Source organism: Cyprinodon tularosa, unplaced genomic scaffold (genome assembly GCF_016077235.1).
Source record: "Cyprinodon tularosa strain WSP-4 unplaced genomic scaffold, ASM1607723v1 ctg4, whole genome shotgun sequence".
In the NCBI taxonomy this organism is placed as follows: domain Eukaryota; kingdom Metazoa; phylum Chordata; class Actinopteri; order Cyprinodontiformes; family Cyprinodontidae; genus Cyprinodon; species Cyprinodon tularosa.
In genome coordinates this window covers 1,280,482-1,301,517 of record NW_024039118.1, presented here as the reverse complement: position 1 = coordinate 1,301,517, position 21,036 = coordinate 1,280,482, and the positions used below count along the sequence as shown (strand labels likewise).

At 37.3% G+C, this 21,036-nt stretch overlaps 2 protein-coding genes across 4 annotated transcripts in view; both read left to right on the top strand.

Moving 5' to 3' along the window:
• Window positions 1–2,493, top strand: part of LOC119791680 (structural maintenance of chromosomes flexible hinge domain-containing protein 1-like) — a 48,840-nt gene extending 46,347 nt beyond the window's left edge. For all 3 annotated transcript variants that reach the window (XM_038297910.1, XM_038297909.1, XM_038297911.1), the window contains one exon: window positions 2,220–2,493. In XM_038297910.1, the coding sequence (XP_038153838.1) occupies window positions 2,220–2,305 (86 nt within the window). In that variant the 3' untranslated portion in view covers window positions 2,306–2,493. The remainder of the gene's footprint in view (window positions 1–2,219) is intronic.
• Window positions 2,494–4,040: 1,547 nt separating this feature from the next.
• LOC119791644 (structural maintenance of chromosomes flexible hinge domain-containing protein 1-like) overlaps window positions 4,041–21,036 on the top strand; it is a 56,143-nt gene continuing 39,147 nt past the window's right edge. The window contains 6 exon segments of the mRNA XM_038297862.1: window positions 4,041–4,368; window positions 10,295–10,370; window positions 10,452–10,607; window positions 10,690–10,772; window positions 11,248–11,381; window positions 11,481–11,595. Of these exon segments, the coding sequence (XP_038153790.1) occupies window positions 4,267–4,368; window positions 10,295–10,370; window positions 10,452–10,607; window positions 10,690–10,772; window positions 11,248–11,381; window positions 11,481–11,595 (666 nt within the window). The 5' untranslated portion in view covers window positions 4,041–4,266.

Genomic DNA, 21,036 nt, shown 5'->3' with positions numbered 1-21,036 from the left:
GCTTGAAACTGAGCATGTACAGTACAGACCAAAATTTTAGACACACCTTCGCATTCAGAGAGTTTTCTTTATTTTCATGACTGAAAAATTGAAGATTCACACTGAAGGCATCAGAACTATGAATTAACACATGTGGAGTTATATACTTAACAAAAAAGTGTGAAACAACTGAAAATATCTCTTATATTCTAGGTTCTTCAAAGTAGCCACCTTTTGCTTTGATTAGTGCTTCGCACACTCTTGGCATTCTCTGGTCATCCAGGTCATCTGGCACAGTACCCTATCACTCGCCTTCTTTGTCAAATAACCCTTGGGGTTGCTGTGTTATTGAAAAATAAATGATGGTCCATCTAGACGCAAACCGGATGGAATAGCATGCCGCTACAAGATGCTGTTGTAGCCATGCTGGTTCAGATGCCTTCCTTAAGAATAAATCCCCAACAGTGTCTCCAGCAAAGCACCCCAACACCATCACACCACCTCCTCCATGCTTCACGGTGGGAACCAGGCTAGTAGAGCCCATCCGTTCACCTTTTCTACGTCGCACAAAGACACAATGATTTGAAACAAAGATCTCAAATTTGGACTCATCAGACCAAAGCAAAGATTTCCACTGGTCTAATGTCCATTCCTGTTGCAATTTAGCCCAGGCAAGTCTCTTCTGCTTGTTTCCTATCCTTGGCAGTGGTTTCCTAGCAGCTATTTAAGCATAAAGGCCTGATTCACACTGTCTCCTCTTAACAGTTGTTCTAGAGATGTGTCTGCTGCTAGAGCTCTGTGTGGCATTGACCTGGTCTCTAATCTGACCTGCTGTTAACCTGTGATTTCTGAGGCTGGAGACTGGGATGAACTTATCCTCCACAGCAGAGGTGAATCTCGGTCTTCCTTTTCTGGGGCGGTTCTAATGTGAGGCAGTTTCTTTGTAGGGCTTGATGGTTATTGTGATTGCACTAGGGGACACTTTCAAAGTTTTGCCAATTTTTCGGACTGACTGGCCTTCATTTCTTGAAGTAATGATGGCCACTCGTTTTTCTTTACTTAGCTGCTTTTTTCAGCAGTCTATTCAGTAGGACTATCAGCTGTGTATCCACCTGACTTCTGCACAACACAACTGATGGTCCAAACCACATTTATAAGGCAAGAAATCCCACTTATTAAACCTGACAGGCGACACCTGTGAAGTGAAAACCATTTTAGGCGACTACCTCGTAAAGCTCATCAAGATAATGTCAAGAGTGTGTGAAGCAGTAATAAAATAAAAGGGTGGCTACTTTAAAGAACCTAGAATATAAGACATTATTTCAGTTGTTTCAAACTTTGTTAAGTATATAATTCCACAAGTTAATTCATAGCTTTGATGCCTTCAGTGTGAATCTTCAATATTCATAGTCATGAAAATAAAGAAAACTCTTTGAATGAGAAGTTGTGTCCAAACTTTTTGTCTGTACTGTACTTTCTAGAACGTTCTGTACTTTTCTATCAATGTCAATGTCAAATTTATTTATATAGCACTTTAAAAGCAGGTATAAAACTGCACCAAAGTGCTGTACAGGACAAACAATAGTACTAATTAATAAAAACAGATTATCAAAACACTTCAAGTAAATGCCAAAGAGTAAAAATGAGTTTTAAGAAGCGATTTAAAATCATCCAGGCTGTGGGCAGATTTAATTTGAAAAGGTAAATTGTTCCATAAAATTGGAGCAACAACAGAAAAAGCCCGATCTCCTTTCCTCTTAAGTCGGGTCCGAGGGACTGTCAATAATAGCTATACCAGTCTCTTTTTGGAACTGAACAGGTTCTTTACTTAAATTCAAAATTTATTTTCCCTGAACTCATACTCACAACTATATTCTTGAAACTTTCACCAGAATTGCATTCCTATACTTTCATCACACTCATTTAGTTCTTTCTAGAACTTCTCTTAAACATGCCAGGTTTTCTTAGGCATTTTTATTGAAATGTTTCCCTGTACTTCTAACATTACAGACACTTTCCTGGAACTTAAACAATAGATTTCTTGTAATTTTAAGAAAAATAGATGGTATTTTTTCTTAAATTTGATTAAGATATGAGTTGACTTATAACTGGATAATTTCCTAGATTTCAGCTAGTAGTGTCATTTTATTTAGAAGTGTATTGATTGCTTTTTTTAATGCTAGCATTTACCCCTTGTGTAATATTGCTTTTCATGTTATTTGTTGTTGTTTTTCTTACAGCATCATCATCATCGGTGAGACTAGGTAAACGAGCTGCTGCAAACATGTTGGAGCCCTCTAGCCTCCTAACGAAGCGCCCAAGATAAAATATCATTGGGTTGTAGTGATACTTCTACTTAATTTAGCGTTTTTCTTAATTTCATTTTAGTCCGTTTTGAAAGTTTTAAGACTGTAAAGTTTCCAACTTTAAAAGTTAATTTACTACAAACCTTGGCACATTTCAGTATCTGAAGTCTTTAAGTTTAAAAAAATAAACTAATGTTTCCAGAACATGTATTTGAGTGTGTACCCATTTTTTTATTGAACGTTATTTTTTACATATTGTGAAACTTAAAGCACATTTTATAGTTTGTTGCTTTTCAATTAAAGAAATGGTCATTAGACCTTTTTGCACTACAAAACATTGATTCTGCCTTTTTTTTATCCAAGAAAGTGGAAAGTAATCTGTCTTTATATTGCAGCGTGTTCCAAAAAATGCACATTAAAGGATCCTGGGCAATTATTTATGTTTGGATGTGTGCATTGAGCCAGATTTCCAGCGTTGCACTAGAGATGGGTAGAGGTGGTGGGTGGCTGGATCTAGCTCTAAAGGCTGACCAGGGAGCTCTCACAACGGGCAGTGTGCCGTATAGTGAGGGAGAGGTCGATTCTAAAAGCTACAGGAGGGATATAAATGATTTAACAATCCTTTTGAGGGCTAAATTAAAAAGTATTTTTTAAAGGCCACCCAAAAAACCTCCCAAGAGCATCATTACTTCATCCTATCTCAACTTTTTTTTTCTGTCTTCCATTGGGATTGAAAAAAAATTCCTTGACTCCACTGCACTCTTTGATTTATTATTTGATTATTTTAGTTTTTTGACCTGTTACGAAAAATACAATCTTAAAAAAAAAAGAATGAAATACAATGCACAAATTTATTATTAGTATTATGTTTTAAAAAAAAAACAGTAACCATTAAGATTTTTAAATAAATAAAACACAAAACTTAAACAGCTTGTATTAGAAATAGTGCCCCTTGATTTCTTGGAATTCAAAAGTGCCTTTTCCAAATATTTTATGGATCTGTAATGTGGTCAGTCTATGGCTGAGCCATTTTCTGTTTGCTGCAATGAGGTCCTTCAAAATTTTATGAAAATATCTGAAAGTAAAAATAATAAATAAAATTATAAAAAGCAGATCTGAACTTGACAATAAAACTGAAATAAAATGAAGGAAATGCTCAAAAATCATAAATTGTAATTAGGAATTAAATAGCAGTCTGAAAGAATGTTGGCTTATTTTCTTATATATATGTGTAAAGATTAAAGATTTACATTATGTTTTAACATTATTCATTCCAAAACATTTAAAAGACAATCCACTGGACTTTGTTTCCAAGTTTGAAGATAATTCGCTTCTCATCCAGGAAGCTTTTTTTAATTAAAAATGTCAGAAATTGCGTTGAGTTTTAACATTACATTTTTCAGTTGCAATTATTTCCTGGCTCAGTACTTTCTGGTTAGTCATCAGTCATTCGTTATTATTGGATGATATAGGGTTATACCTATCTAAAAAAACCTATTTAGATAGTTACACCTACTGTACCTACAAGGGGCAAAATGTAAAGTTTGACTGAGAAAATATCCCCTTTCTTCTATCTGGTCTGAGCAGTCCTAGTCAGCTAAAGGTCTATGTTGCTAGAAAGCCGTGACTAAAACAAAAGAAGAGTTCACAGCACAACACAGGTAGGTGTTTTTCAATCATAGTAGGCGTTTCTTTTTTTTCTTTTCTTTTTTTGCTTGTGGGTGGTTTCCAACAGCAAAACCTGATTAACCACAATCTCTATGGCTGTAAATCGATGGATCACGGAATTAGCCTTATAATAGTTCTTGCTCAAAACCAGAGTGAAAAGTTAAGTCTGCATTGATATTCATCTATGAATATGCTTTGGGAAAGAGCTGAACAAATACTTGCTTGGACTTTGTATTTTGGACACTCCCCAAAGACTGCATACAGTAGTTCTCCCATTTTGGAAGTCTCTTTGTAGCAGGGAACGTTACACAAAATGCTGCAAGTGAATGACTGCCGCTTTGAAAAAAAGGTCATCAAGAAAACTTTGGAAACCAGTAATTTGGACTTCAATGGCTTTCTGCAAGTTGTAAAAAAGGTAAATTTTGGCTTTTTTTTTTTTTTTGTTCTAGTGGTTTGACTCCTTTTTAAAAGCTTGAGCATTGTTTCATGGGACTCTAAAGAGAGCTAAGTTATTATTTGTCAAAATAGTTACAGCTCGATTTTCAATAAAGTAATGTGACATGCAATGAATCTTTTTTTTTTTAGATGGGTTTGGCCCATCTCTGTTACAAGGACATGTTATTTCATAAAGGTAGGATCGAAGGTCTTCACTTACTCGGCCTTTATCGGCCCTCAAAGTGAAGATCGCTTAGAATTTCTTAGAAATTCTGAAAACAGCTTTTATCTTTATCTGCTGGATCACCTGCAACTGACATCTCCCTCAGATAAAACATAGCTGTGTGCACAGCTGAAGGATACATCTGTAGGATTTATACCACAGGGAAAAAAGTGAATAACCTCTAAGACAAAAACAGTAATGTTACATTTTTTTCTAAAAGACAAAAAAAGAATTAGTTCATTTTATTTTTTCAGGGATTTACAATCCTGAGTAATTTTGCTGCCAGGAAGAACATTTTAATTTCCCTTATCTTACTAGATCCAAATCCATTTGAGATCAAGATCTACAGCACACTTTTAAAGATGGTCAATTAACCACTAAAGCAATCATAAAAATATAAACTAAAAGAAAGAAAATATGTGAATTTCAAGAGGTTAATAAAATTAGAGCTAATTGTTTAAGATAATTATCAAGCGATGGGTCGATAGTTGCTATTTTACCTGTTTGATTTGAATATAATTAACATGTATCATTATAGTTAATAATCAATTATTTTTAATCAAAGGCCACAATAAAAGAAAATACCTGAAATGGTTGTGATAAATGTTTATAAGCCTCAAATGAATATAACTAAGAATTTAGTTTATTAATTAAAAATATTAACTTATGTACCTTGTAAAGTGGGCAGTTAATCAGTTCAGACTGAGTGATTTTATCCACCAGTATATGTTAATAAACTTACACAATAATTACAATTGGAGTTATTAATCATTAACCATAAAAGGGAAGATTTCTTTAATTTGGCTGTTAAATAAAATGTAGAAAGTTTTAATAATTCCAGAAGACCAGCACAGATGTTTTAGCAGTGCACAAGCAAGCAGTGGCTAATCTAGTCAGGCAGCAGGATGGAGCGGACGGACCAGAACAATAAGCCAACCAGCTAGCCCCAGTTAACCTAAGAAGGCAGGAAGGGAGAAGTGAAAACCAAACCAAGCTGATTAAACCATCAGCTATCAGCTAGTCTCAATGGTGGGAACCAGCTGAGGAAAAGCTCTATTCTAATGTTAGGTTTATGTCTAAGGTGTGAGTTCAGTTTAGGTTACTGTTATGCTGGTAATGGTTTGGTTAAAACCATACAATTGAATAGAAGCCAACAAAAAGTCCCTGTAAAACATTGAAACACAACGTGTGTGTGCTCCTTTCTTGAAAGGTTTAGGCTAAATGTCATGTTGTGGATTTGATAAAACAATAATTAAAGGTTTGTTTCAGTTCAGTAAATCTGAAATTTTACCCCTGATTATTTGCCAAAGATGCATACCTTTAAAAATAATTTACTGAACACATCAGTGTTTCCCAAACTTTTTTGACTTGTGTACCCCTTTGGGCATTTTGTCTTACCATGAGTACCCCAGATTACAAACTAAAAAATATTAAACTCAATCTTTTAATTTGATAATTTCATTCTTAGGTTCTTTTCATCTCAATAATAAAAAAAAAAACTAAACATGTTGCCTGGAAATTATTAAGGAATCAAAATAAATACAAAATAAAATCATATGTTAAACCTGTATTTATAAACCTGGAACTCCTCTGAGTAACTCCATTATAATCACATTTAAACTTGATGAATTGGAAACACAATTCAGAACAAAAATTATAGTCAGACTGACTTAATTCATTTTACTTTGTTTTTATCCAGACACCTGAGCTGCTTTGATAAGCTCTGATAGATCAGTGTAAAAACAGTCTGTTGCTCTGCTTGGTTTTGATGTGTGCTGCAGCTGAAGGGTCCTCACTGAATTGGGTCCTCACAAAGCAAAACCGATCCCAGCCCTTTTCATTTTACTGCTTAAAAAAATTAAATAGTTTCATGTACCCCTTGCAATGCACCTGGATTACATTATTAACTTAAAACATGCAAAACAGTTTTTTTTTTTCAGTACCAACTCTTTGTCCCACTTTAATGAGTGTTTCTGATCAGTTTTATAATTGCATGATGGTACAAACAGAGTCTAGCTATTTGCAGCTAAACTGAAAATCAATCTTTTGGACTTAATAAATTCCAATGATTTAGACTAATCAGCTGTTTATTCATTCTTCTTAAAAAGTTTTCTGTAATTCATGACTTAAGTCTCATCAAGAGTTGTAAGGAACAACCAGTACCAATTAAATAAGAGTTTGTTAAATGGAATGTTATATTAAAACATGTCTTTGCAAGAATAACAAAACTATGAATTGTTTTCCCTGGCAAACTGCAGGATGATGATACTAAAATATAATTCCACTCACACATGCTTGCTCTTGCCTAGGCCTTAGAATTACACAGGCCATGACTTGCCCAAATATGGGAGGTTTTAGACACAAAAGCATCCTTAAAAAGGTACTGTGAGTATAAGATATTTTCACTGTTTATCGTTCGAGATTACTTACTGTTTTAAAATGTTTTTTGAGTTCTAAGCATTTTCATACACAGAATATAATCACAGGATAAAGAACAAGGGATAGATCCTAAAAACAACATTTACATTTATATTATTAAGGGCTTCTATTATTATATATAAAACTCAAATAAATGTTATATTTTCATCCAGACAAATGTATCTGTTATTCACTTTAACAGCAGAAGTTCATATATTCAATTCAATTCAACGAGTTTATTTATATAGAGCCATTTCACAACACATGTTATCTCAAGGCACTTTACAAAGACAATTCAAACAGATCCTACAGTCACACTGGTTAACTACATAGGAAGCCCATAGGTGTCACATAATATACACCCATTGTTTTGATTATGTCTGCTGATACCAATATAGACTACAGTATTTACACCATACTCTAAAGGGAGAATGCACCTCCAACTTAAATTAATTGCTTCAATTGGTAACAATCACAGCTGCTATTCTTTGTAACGTTACGATCCATCTGTGGCTGTCTAACCATTGAGAATGCTGTTTACATCTGAAAAGCAGCTGTGATTGATTTAATTGTGTTTTCAGTGTGCTGAAGGACCAGAAGGGTCACAATGGAAAACGGAAACCGTTAGAAGAATAAATAGGGCCAGAAGGATCATGGAAATGTTAAATGAAGTGGGTAAAGCAAACATTAAATGCAATTTCACAAAGGACTTGAAAATTAAATAGAATAAGGAATATCCTTTTTAGAGGTGTGATTAGATAAGTTATTTAGATTTAGATTTCTGAATTTTTTTTTTTTAAATCTCCATTTAGAAATAGCATTTAAAAATAAATTTTCCAATTCCGGTATTTAATAATGGATTATAATATAAAACTTATAAATGATCTTTAATAATTCAGTTTTAACTATGTTTTAAGTGAGATTTCAAATTGCATGCTTAAAATGTTGTTTTAAATAGCTTGTTTGTTTTTACTTGACTCATTTGGTCCTCCATACAGGCTCTTCATTTCAACTCATATCAGGCTGATTAACGATAATATTGCAGGAACTGAATCTAGAAGGACATCAGAGTTTTCTTTTTAAACAATGTGAATATAGTGAGCTATAGGTATTCATCTCTTTTATGGCCCAGTTCAAAAACCTGTAAACATTTTTTTTACTTTAACCATTCGCTGGTCTAAGCACTATGATTACATTTTTGGATCATCTCTAAAGTAGAATGCTGATCTGAATTCATCATATGTGATTGTGTAAAAGTAATTTATTTGTCATGGGCCCAAACAAGACACGGAAAGGCAAACATCTTTCTAACAGAGAGCAGGAGTCCCATTACTTTTAGAAATGTAATTATTTATTTGTGATGTATGATTAAGTTACAGACCAAGAAATGAAGCCTTTTTTTGTTCTTTTCAGAACATTTCACACATCCTTGAGAAGTAAGGGACCAGCCATCAGCTTTGTATAAAAAATGATGGCAAGTTTGCCCTTAGTTTTTCACTGTTGAATTGATCGGTTTCATGTACCCGTGTAGTTGAAAAGCGCTTAACCTTTCCTGGTTTGACTGCATTGCAGGGTGTGGCAATAAAAAGTAGTAACATGTTTCAGCTGTTGATTAAAACTGTTGTGGCAAACCAATGGGGAAAGAAGGCCAGTTCTTAAAGGTGTTTATTTGTATGTCTTATTTTGTGTGAACTTGGATTTATTAGGTAATGATTTGTATTTATTTAACTATTTATCTATGTTTTGTTTTTGTATTTTCTTTGAGTAAAAATTGTTTAACCTCTTGTATGTTCTGATTATCCCCTTACCTGTTTTCTTTGCTGTTAATCAGGGTAGTATTTTATAATGGACAGTTAGTTGCTTTCTCTGTAAAATTATTTTTGACATTATGCTTTTCCCTTTTGCTGACCAAAACTGACATAACATTAATTTGTTTTATTCCATTTTCAATTCAATTCAATTTATTTCTATGGTGCCAGTTCACAACACAAGTCATCTCAAGGCACTTTACAGTTCAACAGATCATACAGTCAAATTGATTCAAAGTTTTCTAAGAAAAAACAGTTGATTGCATCAACTCATTGACTCGAATGCAATCCCTCACACTAAGCATGCTTGTAGCGACAGTGGAGAGGAAAGCTCCCTTTTAACAGGAAGAAACCTCCAGCAGAACCAGACTTAGTTTGAGCGGCCATCTGCTGAGGCCGACTGGGGTTCAAGGAGACAGAAGCAGAGATACAAAAAGCAACTGTAAAGGCGGCCTCATCTAGGAAACACACTGCAAGACAGACAAGCACCGAGCCAGCTCCCATGTCAGAGGATGAAGAGAGCACATCCAGCCAGTCACAGTCAGAGAAACAGGACTACACTGGAAAGCAGGCAGATCTCAGACAACTATAAACAACGGTGTTGATGGCAGGAGCACAGCTCATATTTCTGTCCAGGATGGTGTCACAGCCACACAGGACCAGACGAGGTGAAGCTACTATGAGAAAAAGCAGAGAGAGAATAACATTAGAGATTGAACTAACGGATTCTGCAGAGTGGGAGAATAGAGACAGGAGACAGAATAAAGCAGAATATAGAAATGGGGGTCCCTTTGTCCTCCAGAAGTCTAAGCCTATAGCAGCTAGAACTAGAATAAATAGAATAGAATTCAACTTATTGTCATTACAATGTCACAAGTACAAAGCCAAGAAATTCACTGTTCTGCATTTAACCCATCTCCTTGGGGAGCATTGGGCTACAATTGTGTGGGGTTTGGGGTTTAAGGAATGTGGGGGTTAAGGGTATTTTGCTCAGGGACCCAGAGTGGCAGTCTGTGGGAGTGGGGCTTTTCAGGACCTTTGGGTTCCAAGCGCAGTGCCCTAACCACCAGGCAACCAGTCCACAGCATCAGATACAGTTATAGTACAAAGTGTAGTAGAGTCACATTTCTAAACATTGTTTACAGTAGCTAAAGTATGCATTCATCTAACAAGAAGGGTCTGTGTAAGTTTTTTTTTTTTTTATTTCATGCTCAGTTTTGGGTGTTTTATAAGCAGATATATTTTGGATTCAAATGTAATACTGAAAAAGTATTAAAAAGTTATTCCAGAATATTTTCTCACCTACAGCAGACAATCTCCTGGTTTTATCCACTTCTATTAAATATCCATCCAATTGTGATATAACAAGCAACCTAATTGCAACCACTTGCCTTTTTGTTACTACTTTGTTACTGTGATTATATGAGAAACATAAAATCATGTTTTTGTCCCAACAGGAATTTGCTGTCGCTTCACATGAAACTTTTGTTTTGACCACAACTGACAGAATAGTAGTGGACGATATAAAATTTGGTGAGTAAATCTGTTCATGTTTGTACAAACGTTAGTTCTTGTTGGGGAGACAACAGAAGATTATTCATTTACTCATTATAGACAAGGTGAAGAACGAGAGGACCCTCTACCTACTACGAGAGAAAGACCAAGACCTCCCAGCTTCAGTTAATGAGGAGGTTAAATTTGTTCCTCACTACAACACACTGACTGAGTGTGGGACAAATGAATACTTCACCGAGGGCCAGAAATCACTACGTGAGTTATTGTGTGACGAAAATGGTACTGCTGAATTGGTAACATAATGGACAATCTAAACCTTTGTCTTATGATTTTTCAGCTTGTGCTCTTGCTGAGTTGGTGGACAACGCTCTTTCAGCTACTGCAAAAAACACTGGACTCAGGGAGATAGAGATAAGGGTGGTTGGTTTTGGGTTTTTTTTGTTGCCTTTTTAACTATGTTTTCTTTTAAGATGTTAAAAGCTTTAGATTTAGTAATTGTATGACTGAGCTGTGATTTAAACTTTGCCACACCTGTCTGCTGTGGTCCTTAGTCTTTATGATGCTGTTTATTCACTAATGTTCTCAATCAAACCTCTAAGGTGTTCACATAACAGTTCAAAGTACACAAGGTGTCAGATTAAAGAGGGGTGACTACATAGGTACACTACACTCTGTGGCTAATAGTTTGAATAGTTTGCAGTTTTTTTTTTCTTTTGCTGTCCAATTATGAGTCACCTTCTATGTCATTGTTATTAGAAAAAATGTGGAAAGGTTGAATGTGAATGAAAATTTTAGAGGCATGTTGTGGAAATGTATCAACAAAGTTATAAACCTCTTGATAATTTTAGTAATAGTGTCATGTCTTAGCTTTTTTCCTCTTTCCTTTTTTTGCCAGATGTTTGACAGAACTTTTGGGAAACCTGCAATAATTGTCTTAGATAATGGGTGCGGAATGACCTCAAAGCAGCTCAATAACTGGGCCGTGTACAGACTCTCTAAGTTCACGAGGGATAACAGCCTGTTTGAAGGGTAGGTTTTTCTGTGAAAATCTCAGATTTTCCAGTCAGTCAGTTGAAGCAAAACCCTGTTCTATTCAGTGCCTCTCTAATTTCTTATGATTAAATTTAGGGAAAGAGAGGGGTATGTTTTCCCTGATCCTGTACCTCGGAGTCTCAACAGTGACATATCTTTTTTTGGAGTTGGAGGGAAAAGAGCATGTTTCCACATGGGCAATGCTGTCAGAGTAAGTATCAATATCATTTTAATCATTAAAATGCAGGAGTTGGGGCTATTACTTCCATTTTTTATCTACTATAACACCAATGTAAAACATTAGTAATTAGAATATTGTGAAAAAGTTAAATATTTCTGTAAGCAAACAAACCTGCCTTTCCTTAAATAGGTATGGGCAATGTGACTTAAACCTCTAATCTCAGATTTTTTTCTCTTCAAATCTTAACATTCTTTTAAGATGGATTTGTTGTGAGGCTGAAAACTCAGATCTTGTGACAGTTCAGCTTGCAGCACAAGGTTAATGTAGAGAGGCAAAGCAAAAATATTTGTAAAGTAATGACAATCTACACTATTTACTCAAATGCAAAAACTGCTTTAATAAGTCACCTATGTACTGTCTCTGCTTAGCTGCAGTGACACTGCACTAAGGCACTGCAGAGACTCCTATACCACCAACTAAATTGTTGGTTGCTGTTCTCTACCTGCTCCCTCCTCCCACACAGTGTTTTTAAAACAGGAAGCCAGGAAGGCAACCAATGGCCACAAAATAGTCAACTAGAAACTCATCCCAAATGCAGTAGGAAGGTCCTTATGATAAAAATCATTGACCAAATTGCTATTCAATTTTGGAGATATATCTGTTGGTTGGGGATCATACAAGTTCAGTGAAAGTTCCATAATGTCAAACATTTATTCATATTTTAAATTACTTCATCTTCCATTTGTAAAGTGATATCGTCCTGTGTTGTTAAACATTGAAGATGTAGGTATAGTTTACTTCCAGAGGCTCTGCCCAGAAATGCTTGAACGAGTTATATGAATTTGGTATCAAACAAATGGGTCACTTGCAATGTTCCCTCAAAGCTGTGCACTCGTGTAATTGTGCCCTGTTCGCTCATTCTCAGCACACAAAAATATCTATGGAGCGCATAAAATACAATCTAACATAAACTGTTAATCAATAAGGCTAATACATTTTTTTCAGATCTTTTTATCATTAATTTTTCAATTTAACACATCTAAGCATATGCTGAGACATTCATGTCTCTGGATATGCAGACAAGAGTCTGCTGTGCTCACTTACCTGCTGAAGCTGCAGCAGACATGTCACAGCACTCATTGTAAAGGAATCACACCTAATCAAATTAACATGCAAGGGAAGTTTAATTGTATAACATATTTCAGCAGCAGTAATAATGTAAGTGTATTACATGGAAAAGAAAATGTTGGGTTAATTAATTGTACATAAGTTATTCTACTTTAATCATATTATACTTACACATTTTGTTATCTCTATCTTACTCATATTACAAAGAGTGTTAAAACATTTAGTTTTGTTTGCTGTGTCATTAATGTTTTTTAAGTCTGTGCAGGAGGGATGTTGACTGCGACTGCTGTTAACAGATGTCGTTAAGGGTGTGGAGGAGAATGGAGAACTGTGCAACTAGATAAGGAGAGGGGTTCTCCTTATCCTCTGATGTTGTATGATGTTGTACGAAAATTCTGGTTTCAACTGGGTTCTGTTCCCTCCCCCTTTAGCGGTTGAAACCACATTGTAATCAGGGCGTTTCTTCAATAAAGGGCTTGGAGAGCAGATACTGCTTCAGAGTGGGTTTGAAGTTGTAACTGAATGCAGTTTCTGATCCCCTCTCCTTGCAAGTAAAATATACTAAATTCTCTGTGTCATTCTTTGTGCAGGTTGCTGAATAAGGTGTTTGGTGTTCAAACCTAACATTAATTGGTCCTTCGAGCCGGATTGCAAGATACCCGACGACCCCCAGCAGGTGAGTGAGATCCAGATAAGCCTGCGGCCGCAGCAAAGAGACCCTTTACGGGACTGGTCTCTCCCTTACAAGCTGGGGTCCGACGGTTGAAGCATTTCGAGGACGCAGAGAATTGTGAGTAGTTTTTCTTTTAATAAGGAGTGAGTGAATTATTGGAAGAAAAATATATAAAATATAAAAAATTTATAAAAATATAATAATATAAAAAAAAAGAAAAAAAGATCGAAGTGAAGGGCGTGGGGTCACGAGATTCCCCTTTTGAAGTCCTCTCAGCGTGGGGTCACGAGATTCCCCTTTGCAAACAGTTTAAACCTCGTGAAGGACGGCGGTGTCCTCTATCTTAAATAGTTAAATTCCGCATGGGGTAACGAGGTCCCCCTTTTGTACTAAAACCCTGACAATTCTAGACTCTATCAGGTAAAATAGAAATTTTAAAACAGTTAAAGTCCGCGGGAGGGCAGGCTCCCCTAGTTTGTAAGGGCAGGCTCCCCGAGTTGTAAACTAGTTAAATTCTGCATAGGATAGCGGCGTCCTCTGTGTTTAAAATAAGTAAACAGAAATAAAGTAAAAGTTAACTGCGCAGTGAGTGTGTGTGTGTGTGTGTGTGCGTGTGTAAGGAAATATAGATATCACTAGATATCTGTATTTCATACCAAAAAGACAAGGGTTAAATGGTGAGCTTTTGTGGATGTTTGTAGACAAGAAAACTCCACCTGTAAGGGTTGAAGTGAGTTTTACCACAAAAAGTCGTTGATCACCATCTTGTCTGAAGCCCCAGTGTTTAGAACACGACAGGTGTTGAAAACCCACTGGGCCCAAATTTAGTTCAAAATGGGAAAGGGGCAAAGTAAAGAAAAACAGAAGTTATTGGAGGAACTCCAGTGTAAAGACTGGAAAGCAGTTGAAAATGATGACCCATGGGCGGTAGAGCCGTTGTGTTACTGGATAAAAAACTACTGTTTTAATGGTAAATTGAGCACCACAAACATAAAGGAATTGCAGCAAAAAATAAAAACAAAAAGCAAAAATAAAGACACTTTGATGGCAAAAGAAGGTTACATGCAAACCATGGGTTGGATGAAATTAGTAGGACAGAGAGAAGAGGCAGAGCGCAGAGCTAAAAGAGAGAGAGAGGAGAGACAAAGAAAAGAGAAAGAAGGGAAAGAAAGAGAAAGTGAAGAAAGAAAAAAGGAAAAGGAGAGATCAATAATGTTTCATAGAAAGGAAGATGATGAGTACGTAGGGCCCTATTCTGACCTGCTACATCAAATACATAATCTCCCACAAATGGGAGGTGCTGCCGCTGCAGCCGATCCCTCAGCTCCCCCACTCACGGGGGATCCTCCACAATATACTCCCCCACAGCATATACCTCCTCCAGAAGGATCATTGAAAACAGCCCCTCTTCAAGCAGCTTCTCCACAAGCTAATACCTCCCAGGGATATGCTACTAGGTCCAAAGGGTCCGTAGGAGATTGGTCAAAAACTTTAGCGACAACATTTAGTGACATTCTGTCCCCACAGGCACTCCGAGTGATGCCTGTAAAACAGGAAGGTGTAGGAGAAGTCCTTACGCTTCCTTTAATAGAATTACCAAACCCCTTAGCGGGCCAGGTTGAAGGAAATAACCGACAACCAGCCACAATAATGGTATATAGAACCTGGACACAGGAAGATGTTAGAAAAGCAGTAGAAGGAATTCCCCCTCCAAAGGAGGATGTAGAAGAATGCATAATTCAAATGGAAAATCTGAGAAAATCTTACCATTTAAATGGTGCAGAGGTTCAGCAAGTCTGGATGTGCCAATTAGGATCAGAATGGCACCATGTTAAAGGGAATTTTGTGCCAACTACAAACGCTGATCCTCCTACCCCTTTGCAACCAGACTCCACAGACTTAGGAACAGCAGTTGAGCATTTGATTAATCGTATCAGGGCCAGATATCAGAAGAAAGCAAATTATACAGAGATAGGGAGATGCAAGCAAAAGCAGGACGAGTCTTTCGATGAATACAGGGTAAGGATGGAAAAAAAACTTTTCAGGGCACATAGTGGACTGCTTTTAAATGAAAATAAATGAGGGGGCTTTTAAAAAACAGCAGTTAAGGGGGGGGGAATGCACTGCAGAAAGGTAAATTCCCAAAAAATTTCAAAGGAGGGGTTGAGCGCCACCACATAGACATGAGTGGGGAACCCCTCCAACAATATCTAAATCACGCCCTGCATGCGGGAAAAAGTCAAAAAAGTAAAAAAAAATTTAAAAAGTAAAAAAACCCACTGTGTTTTATCAGGGGGAGGAGGACACTGTGGTTTTATCAGCAGTCCGGGGTAGGGGCCGAGGCAGGGGCCGGGGAAAGGGGGAAGGGGTTTTTAAATCACGCTAAATTTGAAAATTTCCCCAGGTGTGTTGGTCATGGGGAAAAAAGAGGCCACATGGCTAGGCACTGTCGAAGCAACCCACAAAATTCAGGGAGCTAAAGGCATGACTAGAGAGCGCCCATTTTCAAATTAGAGAGAAAGGGGAATAAAAAAATGGATTTTTAAAACCCTAAAAAAATTTGTTTTTTAAAAGAAAAAATGACCTGAAATAGCCCAGGGCCCGGGGCACTCCTGTAAAATTTTTTTTGGTGCGATACGGGAGCATGCAGGCCCAACCTGTAAAAGAAACCATACCACATGCCCCTTTAAGTTCAAATTACTCAATAGTCCCGTGCGCCCCAAAAGGTGTCAAAAAAAAAGGTTTCCCAGAGACTGACCGTTGTGGTTCAACCCCCAAAAAGGGGAAAATCATGTCAGCGCCTTTTTAGGGTTGCCTGAATGTCCATTTAAACCTTTTGGGGCAGAGATGGCCGGTGGCGCTTTTTCCCTAGCCATCATGCCAACCCCAAAAGGGGCCTTAAAAATTCATCAGACAAAAATCTGAAAAATGTTTGTTCTCGGGGGAAAACGGGAAACCCCCCAAAATACTACTACGCCTTAGATTTTCCAAAAATAAAACCCCCCAGGGCCACTGGACTTATCTTAGGGGAGGAAGGAAAAACAGGCAGTCGAATGTACAAGATAAAATTTCCTCCTGATATCTGAAAATGAAACCATGGGGTTTATAGGGGCCCAACCAGAGGCCCATTAAGCAACACTAGAAAAAAGCTACCCCTAAAAAAAAATCCCCAAGTTTTCTTATGTTTCCCTCTGATTTTTGGAGTTTTAGCTCCGCAAAAGGCAATTACTTTTTTCCTTTCCATTTTTGTTCCCCTTTGTTCCCCCCAAACATTGGAAGCCACACTTTTCCTTATGAAAGGGCAAAACGGACAAATGGCAAGACCTGGGGGTTTGGGTTGAGAGGGGGGAACGACCCTGCGTTTGGGGTAGAAAACCTCTGGGAACACTTTGGAACAGTGGATAAAAAGGGAACTGACAAAGAAAGCTTTGTTCGGCCCAGTAATGTTCAGGCGGGACCCCATTTAGATGAGGAACAACAGTGAAATATATTTCACAAAAAGCAAGGAAAAAATGCTGAAGAAAGGTTTCCAGCAAATTGGGGTCTCAAGGACCTACGATGTGGGCCTATTAAAAAAGCATTACCTGTGAAAATAAGACCAAAAAACAGAACCCTTTCCTGGGGTAAGACAGTACCCCCATTGAAACCAGATGCGGGTAGCGGGCATAAAACCCAGTCATTGAAGTTTTAAAGAAAGCGGGAGTTTTGGTTTGGAATGGGGCGATTCCCCCTGAAAACACCCAATTTTTCCCTGTTAAAAAGGCACCCCCATAAAAACGGGATGGCGAATGGTTCAGGACTTACAAGCAGTAACAATGCAGTAATACAGAAAATTACCATGTGTTGCAGACCCTCACAAAAATTATTTGAATTTTCCCCAAATCCTCAGCTAAATTTTTTCACAGTAGTGGACATTACAAAGCTTTTTTTTCTGTTTCCCTAACATAAAGACAGTCGGTACTTGGTTTGCTTTCACCTTTAAAGGGAAAAAAAAAATACATAAAACGCTTTTACCCCCCGGGGTACTGTGAAGTCCTACGATATATTCCCCAAATGATCTCTTCCGCTTTTCCCCCTTTTAACCCCCCAAACAAAGCCAATATTAAAAATATGTTATGACATTTTGTAGCATCTGAGGGCTAAAAAAAGGTTGGGGAAATTTATACAATCGCATTACTGAAACATTTGGGAGATAAAACCATAAAGTTAGCAAAAAAAAGCTACAATTTTGCCAAAAACGTTTTTAAAAAAACTTAAGGGCATCAATTAAATGCTGGCGGGAGAAAACCCAAAAAAAAGAAAGAAAAGCAGCAATACTGCAGGGGCCTAAGCCACTTTCCCAAAAAAAAACAAAATTATGTCCCTTTTTTAGGGCTCACTAATTATTGCAGAAGCTGGGGGACCAAAATTTTTGCAAAAAAAAACTGCCCCCTTAAACTTTTCTTTTATAAAGGGGGAACGAAAATGTCAGACAACCCAAAATTTGGGCATCTGAAACAGAAACGGCCCTTTTGTAAAAAATTAAGGGAGGCTTTTGGTGAGCAGTTGCCACGTTAGCACTCCCAATATGAAAAAAATTTTTTACAAATGGTGGACTGTAAAAGGTTAAATTTTTTGACCTCGGTCCCTTTAAATCAAAGCATGGGAATAAATTACCCGGGCCTTTGCAAAAATATTCTACTAAATTAGATGGGGTAAACATGTGGGACTTCCACACTGTGGCGACCCGTTTATAGCTGCTTCCTTTTGGGAGTAACGGCCCGTGCTGGGCATAGTAAATTTTTCCATCCATGACATTAAAAAATTCCCCCCTTTGGTGTCTTTTCTGTGCTTTTACAAAACTAAAAAAGGGGGCTTTTCCCCCCCAGCCCAGACCCCCTTACTTTATGGGGATTGGGGGCCTTACTTCCCTTTTTTTCACAGCCGGCCCCTTGGGGGAAAAAAGAACCCGGGGGGGTGGGCACGGGGCCTTGGCTGGGAAACCCAGCAACACTTATCCCCACCCAATTTTGGGGGGAAATTTAGGGTTGTGAGGGTCTGGTGAAAAAAACTGCTAAAAGTAGGCCAGATTTTTAAAAACCTCCTTTTTTTTTTCAGAAGGAGAAAAATTATTTTGTTTTATGGATCCTCTAAAAAAAATTTAAAAAAAAGGGGAAAAAAAAAACTGGGGTTTTGCGTAGTGAACATTTCCCCTGTGCTAAAAACGGGAAACTTTACCCAACATTACTTTTGCCCAAACAGCAGAACTGATTGCTCTTTTCTGAAGCATGCAAATTTTTTGAAAGACCCAAAAAAAATAAATATCGGCAGATTTCCCAAAAATTTTTTTGGCCTACAACAATACCTTTGCAAACATTGGGGAAAAAAAGAGGCATGATAACATCAACCGGGAAACTAGGGACCCATGGGCCCAAATTTTCTGAAAGAACTTTTACCAAACAGTACAGCTGCCCAAAAAACTGGAATTTTGCAAAAGGCGGCCCACACTCGGGAAAAGATGCTGTTTCAAAAGGGAATTCCTTTGAAAATAAAATAGCAAAAAAAGCTGCTTTAAAAGAAAAAACAGTTTTAAAATTAACAGACAATTTTACTAAAAGACGACCTTCTTTTCAAGAAAACCCCCAGCAGCAAGCTCCTAAACAAGGGAAAAAAAAGAAAAAAAAAAAAAAAGGAGCACGATTAAAAGGGGGGGATTTTCACCTGACCAAAAAAATAAAACCCAAACCTTCCAAAAAAATTTTACAAATGGGCAAACTATGTTGACCCCTGGTAAAAACTCATGTTTCAACCGGGGGATGGTAGGAAATTGGGGAAACCAAACAATACGGGCCTATGGTTTTTAATGCTTATTCAAAAAATTTTTTTTAGAGCATGCTTAAAATGTGCAAAACAAAAAATGCTCAGGGGAACCTAAGGCCTAAAAGAGGGCAATTTTCCAAAGCCAAACTTCCCCTTTTTAACATATACATATGGATTTTATAAAAACTAAGCCCTAGTGAAGGTAAAAAGTTCTGTTTTTGTAAATATTTTACTCGTTTTTTTAAATGGGTTAGAACTTTTCCTACAAAACTTTCCCGAGCACTAACCCTTTGGGAAAAGCATTATGCAAAGGGCAAATTCCCCTTATGGGTTTTCCCGAGAAAAAAAATTTTTAGGGTAATGGGGACACATTTTTGTAAATCGATAATAACCAAAAAAAGGACAAGCCTTTCACATAGATTTGAAAAAAAACCCCTGTGCTTTCATCACCAAAGCGCAGGGTTTTTGGAAAGAAACGAACGGATTCGTTTTTAAAAAAAACTTAGGAAATGTATGGGGGGGGGGGGGGGGAAAAAAACGGGAAAAATCATGGACTCAAAAGTTTGGGTTTTGTTAAAAACACATAAATATTACAAGTACACCGGGTTTTACCCCCCTTTTGAAACAATATTTTTGGGAGACCATATAGACTTTCCCCATTTTAATAAAAGCTGGGAAACAGATGAAAAAAGTACTCTAGCAGACCCACATGGGGAAAGAAAGCTGGGGCAACAAAACAAAAGCTGAAAACCAAAAATGACAGTGTCCCACCCTCTGTGTCTCCAACGGGGGGGAAAAACCCAATTTGTTTTAACCAGGTGATTGGGGCCTCATAAAAAGCATTAAAAAGGAAACATTGGAAATTTACCAAGTGGGAAGGACCCCATAGGGTTTTTTTACCACTCCAACTGCATTTTAAAAAAAAACTGGGAAAAAAGCAAAATGGATCCCCCTTGTCCCCAAATGCAAGGAAAAGGAAAAAATAGATCAGAAAGAGTAAAGTGTTTAAAAACACTTTCCCTTTAAATTTTTCTGTGGAACCTTTCCGTACTGCTTTGCACCCAGTAAATTTTCCCTTTTGGTACCTGTTAATAATTGCATTTGGTTCCCCCTTCACCGCCCCCAGAGGAAGTCCCCCTCGTACAAAGGGGTTTAAAATTTTTTAGCATAAACCATCTCAAAAATGGTGAAGGTTTAAACCTGCCGAGAAGGGCATAGGAGTAGACCACTGTGTAAAAGATTACCCATAGGAAACTTTTTGAAGTTTGAACCTAGATGATGTTGCAACTTTTCATATTAGTTTTGTTTTTAGCTCTCACTCAGGGCAAGGATTCTTGTTGCCCCCATGAGCCAGCTATTTGTAAAAGGGACGTCTATCTCTGCTATAACTCTACTAGAGTAATCAGTGTAGTGACTATTCCTTTTCAAACATTCTCGCAAAGATTTAAAATTGACCCGGGAGATTGGCGAGGTTATGATTTCTACCTATATCCCCGTGTAGTTCAAAGAACTCAAAAGAGTTGGGGAGACGTTTTCAGAACCACTGGACAGTGGAAAAAAGGATCGTATGGATGGACATCTTTAGCTAAGAAATGGATGAGTAGAATATCAGGGTTCACTGTTAACCATGCCTCCAAAGTTTTCACTATGACAATAAACTCCACAGCAGAACCCCTTGAGAAGGAAGGCTGTTCTTCCTCATTTATATGTGCACGGTCTAGTGAAACCGATCCGTGTTGGACATTGTATCTGTGCTCTGCAAATGTTACACAAGAAGAAAATGAGATACAAGGGATTCTTACTTCTGCCCAAGGTGAACAGATAAAAATTCAAAATATTAATGACCCGCTTAAAACGGATGAACTGTTTCA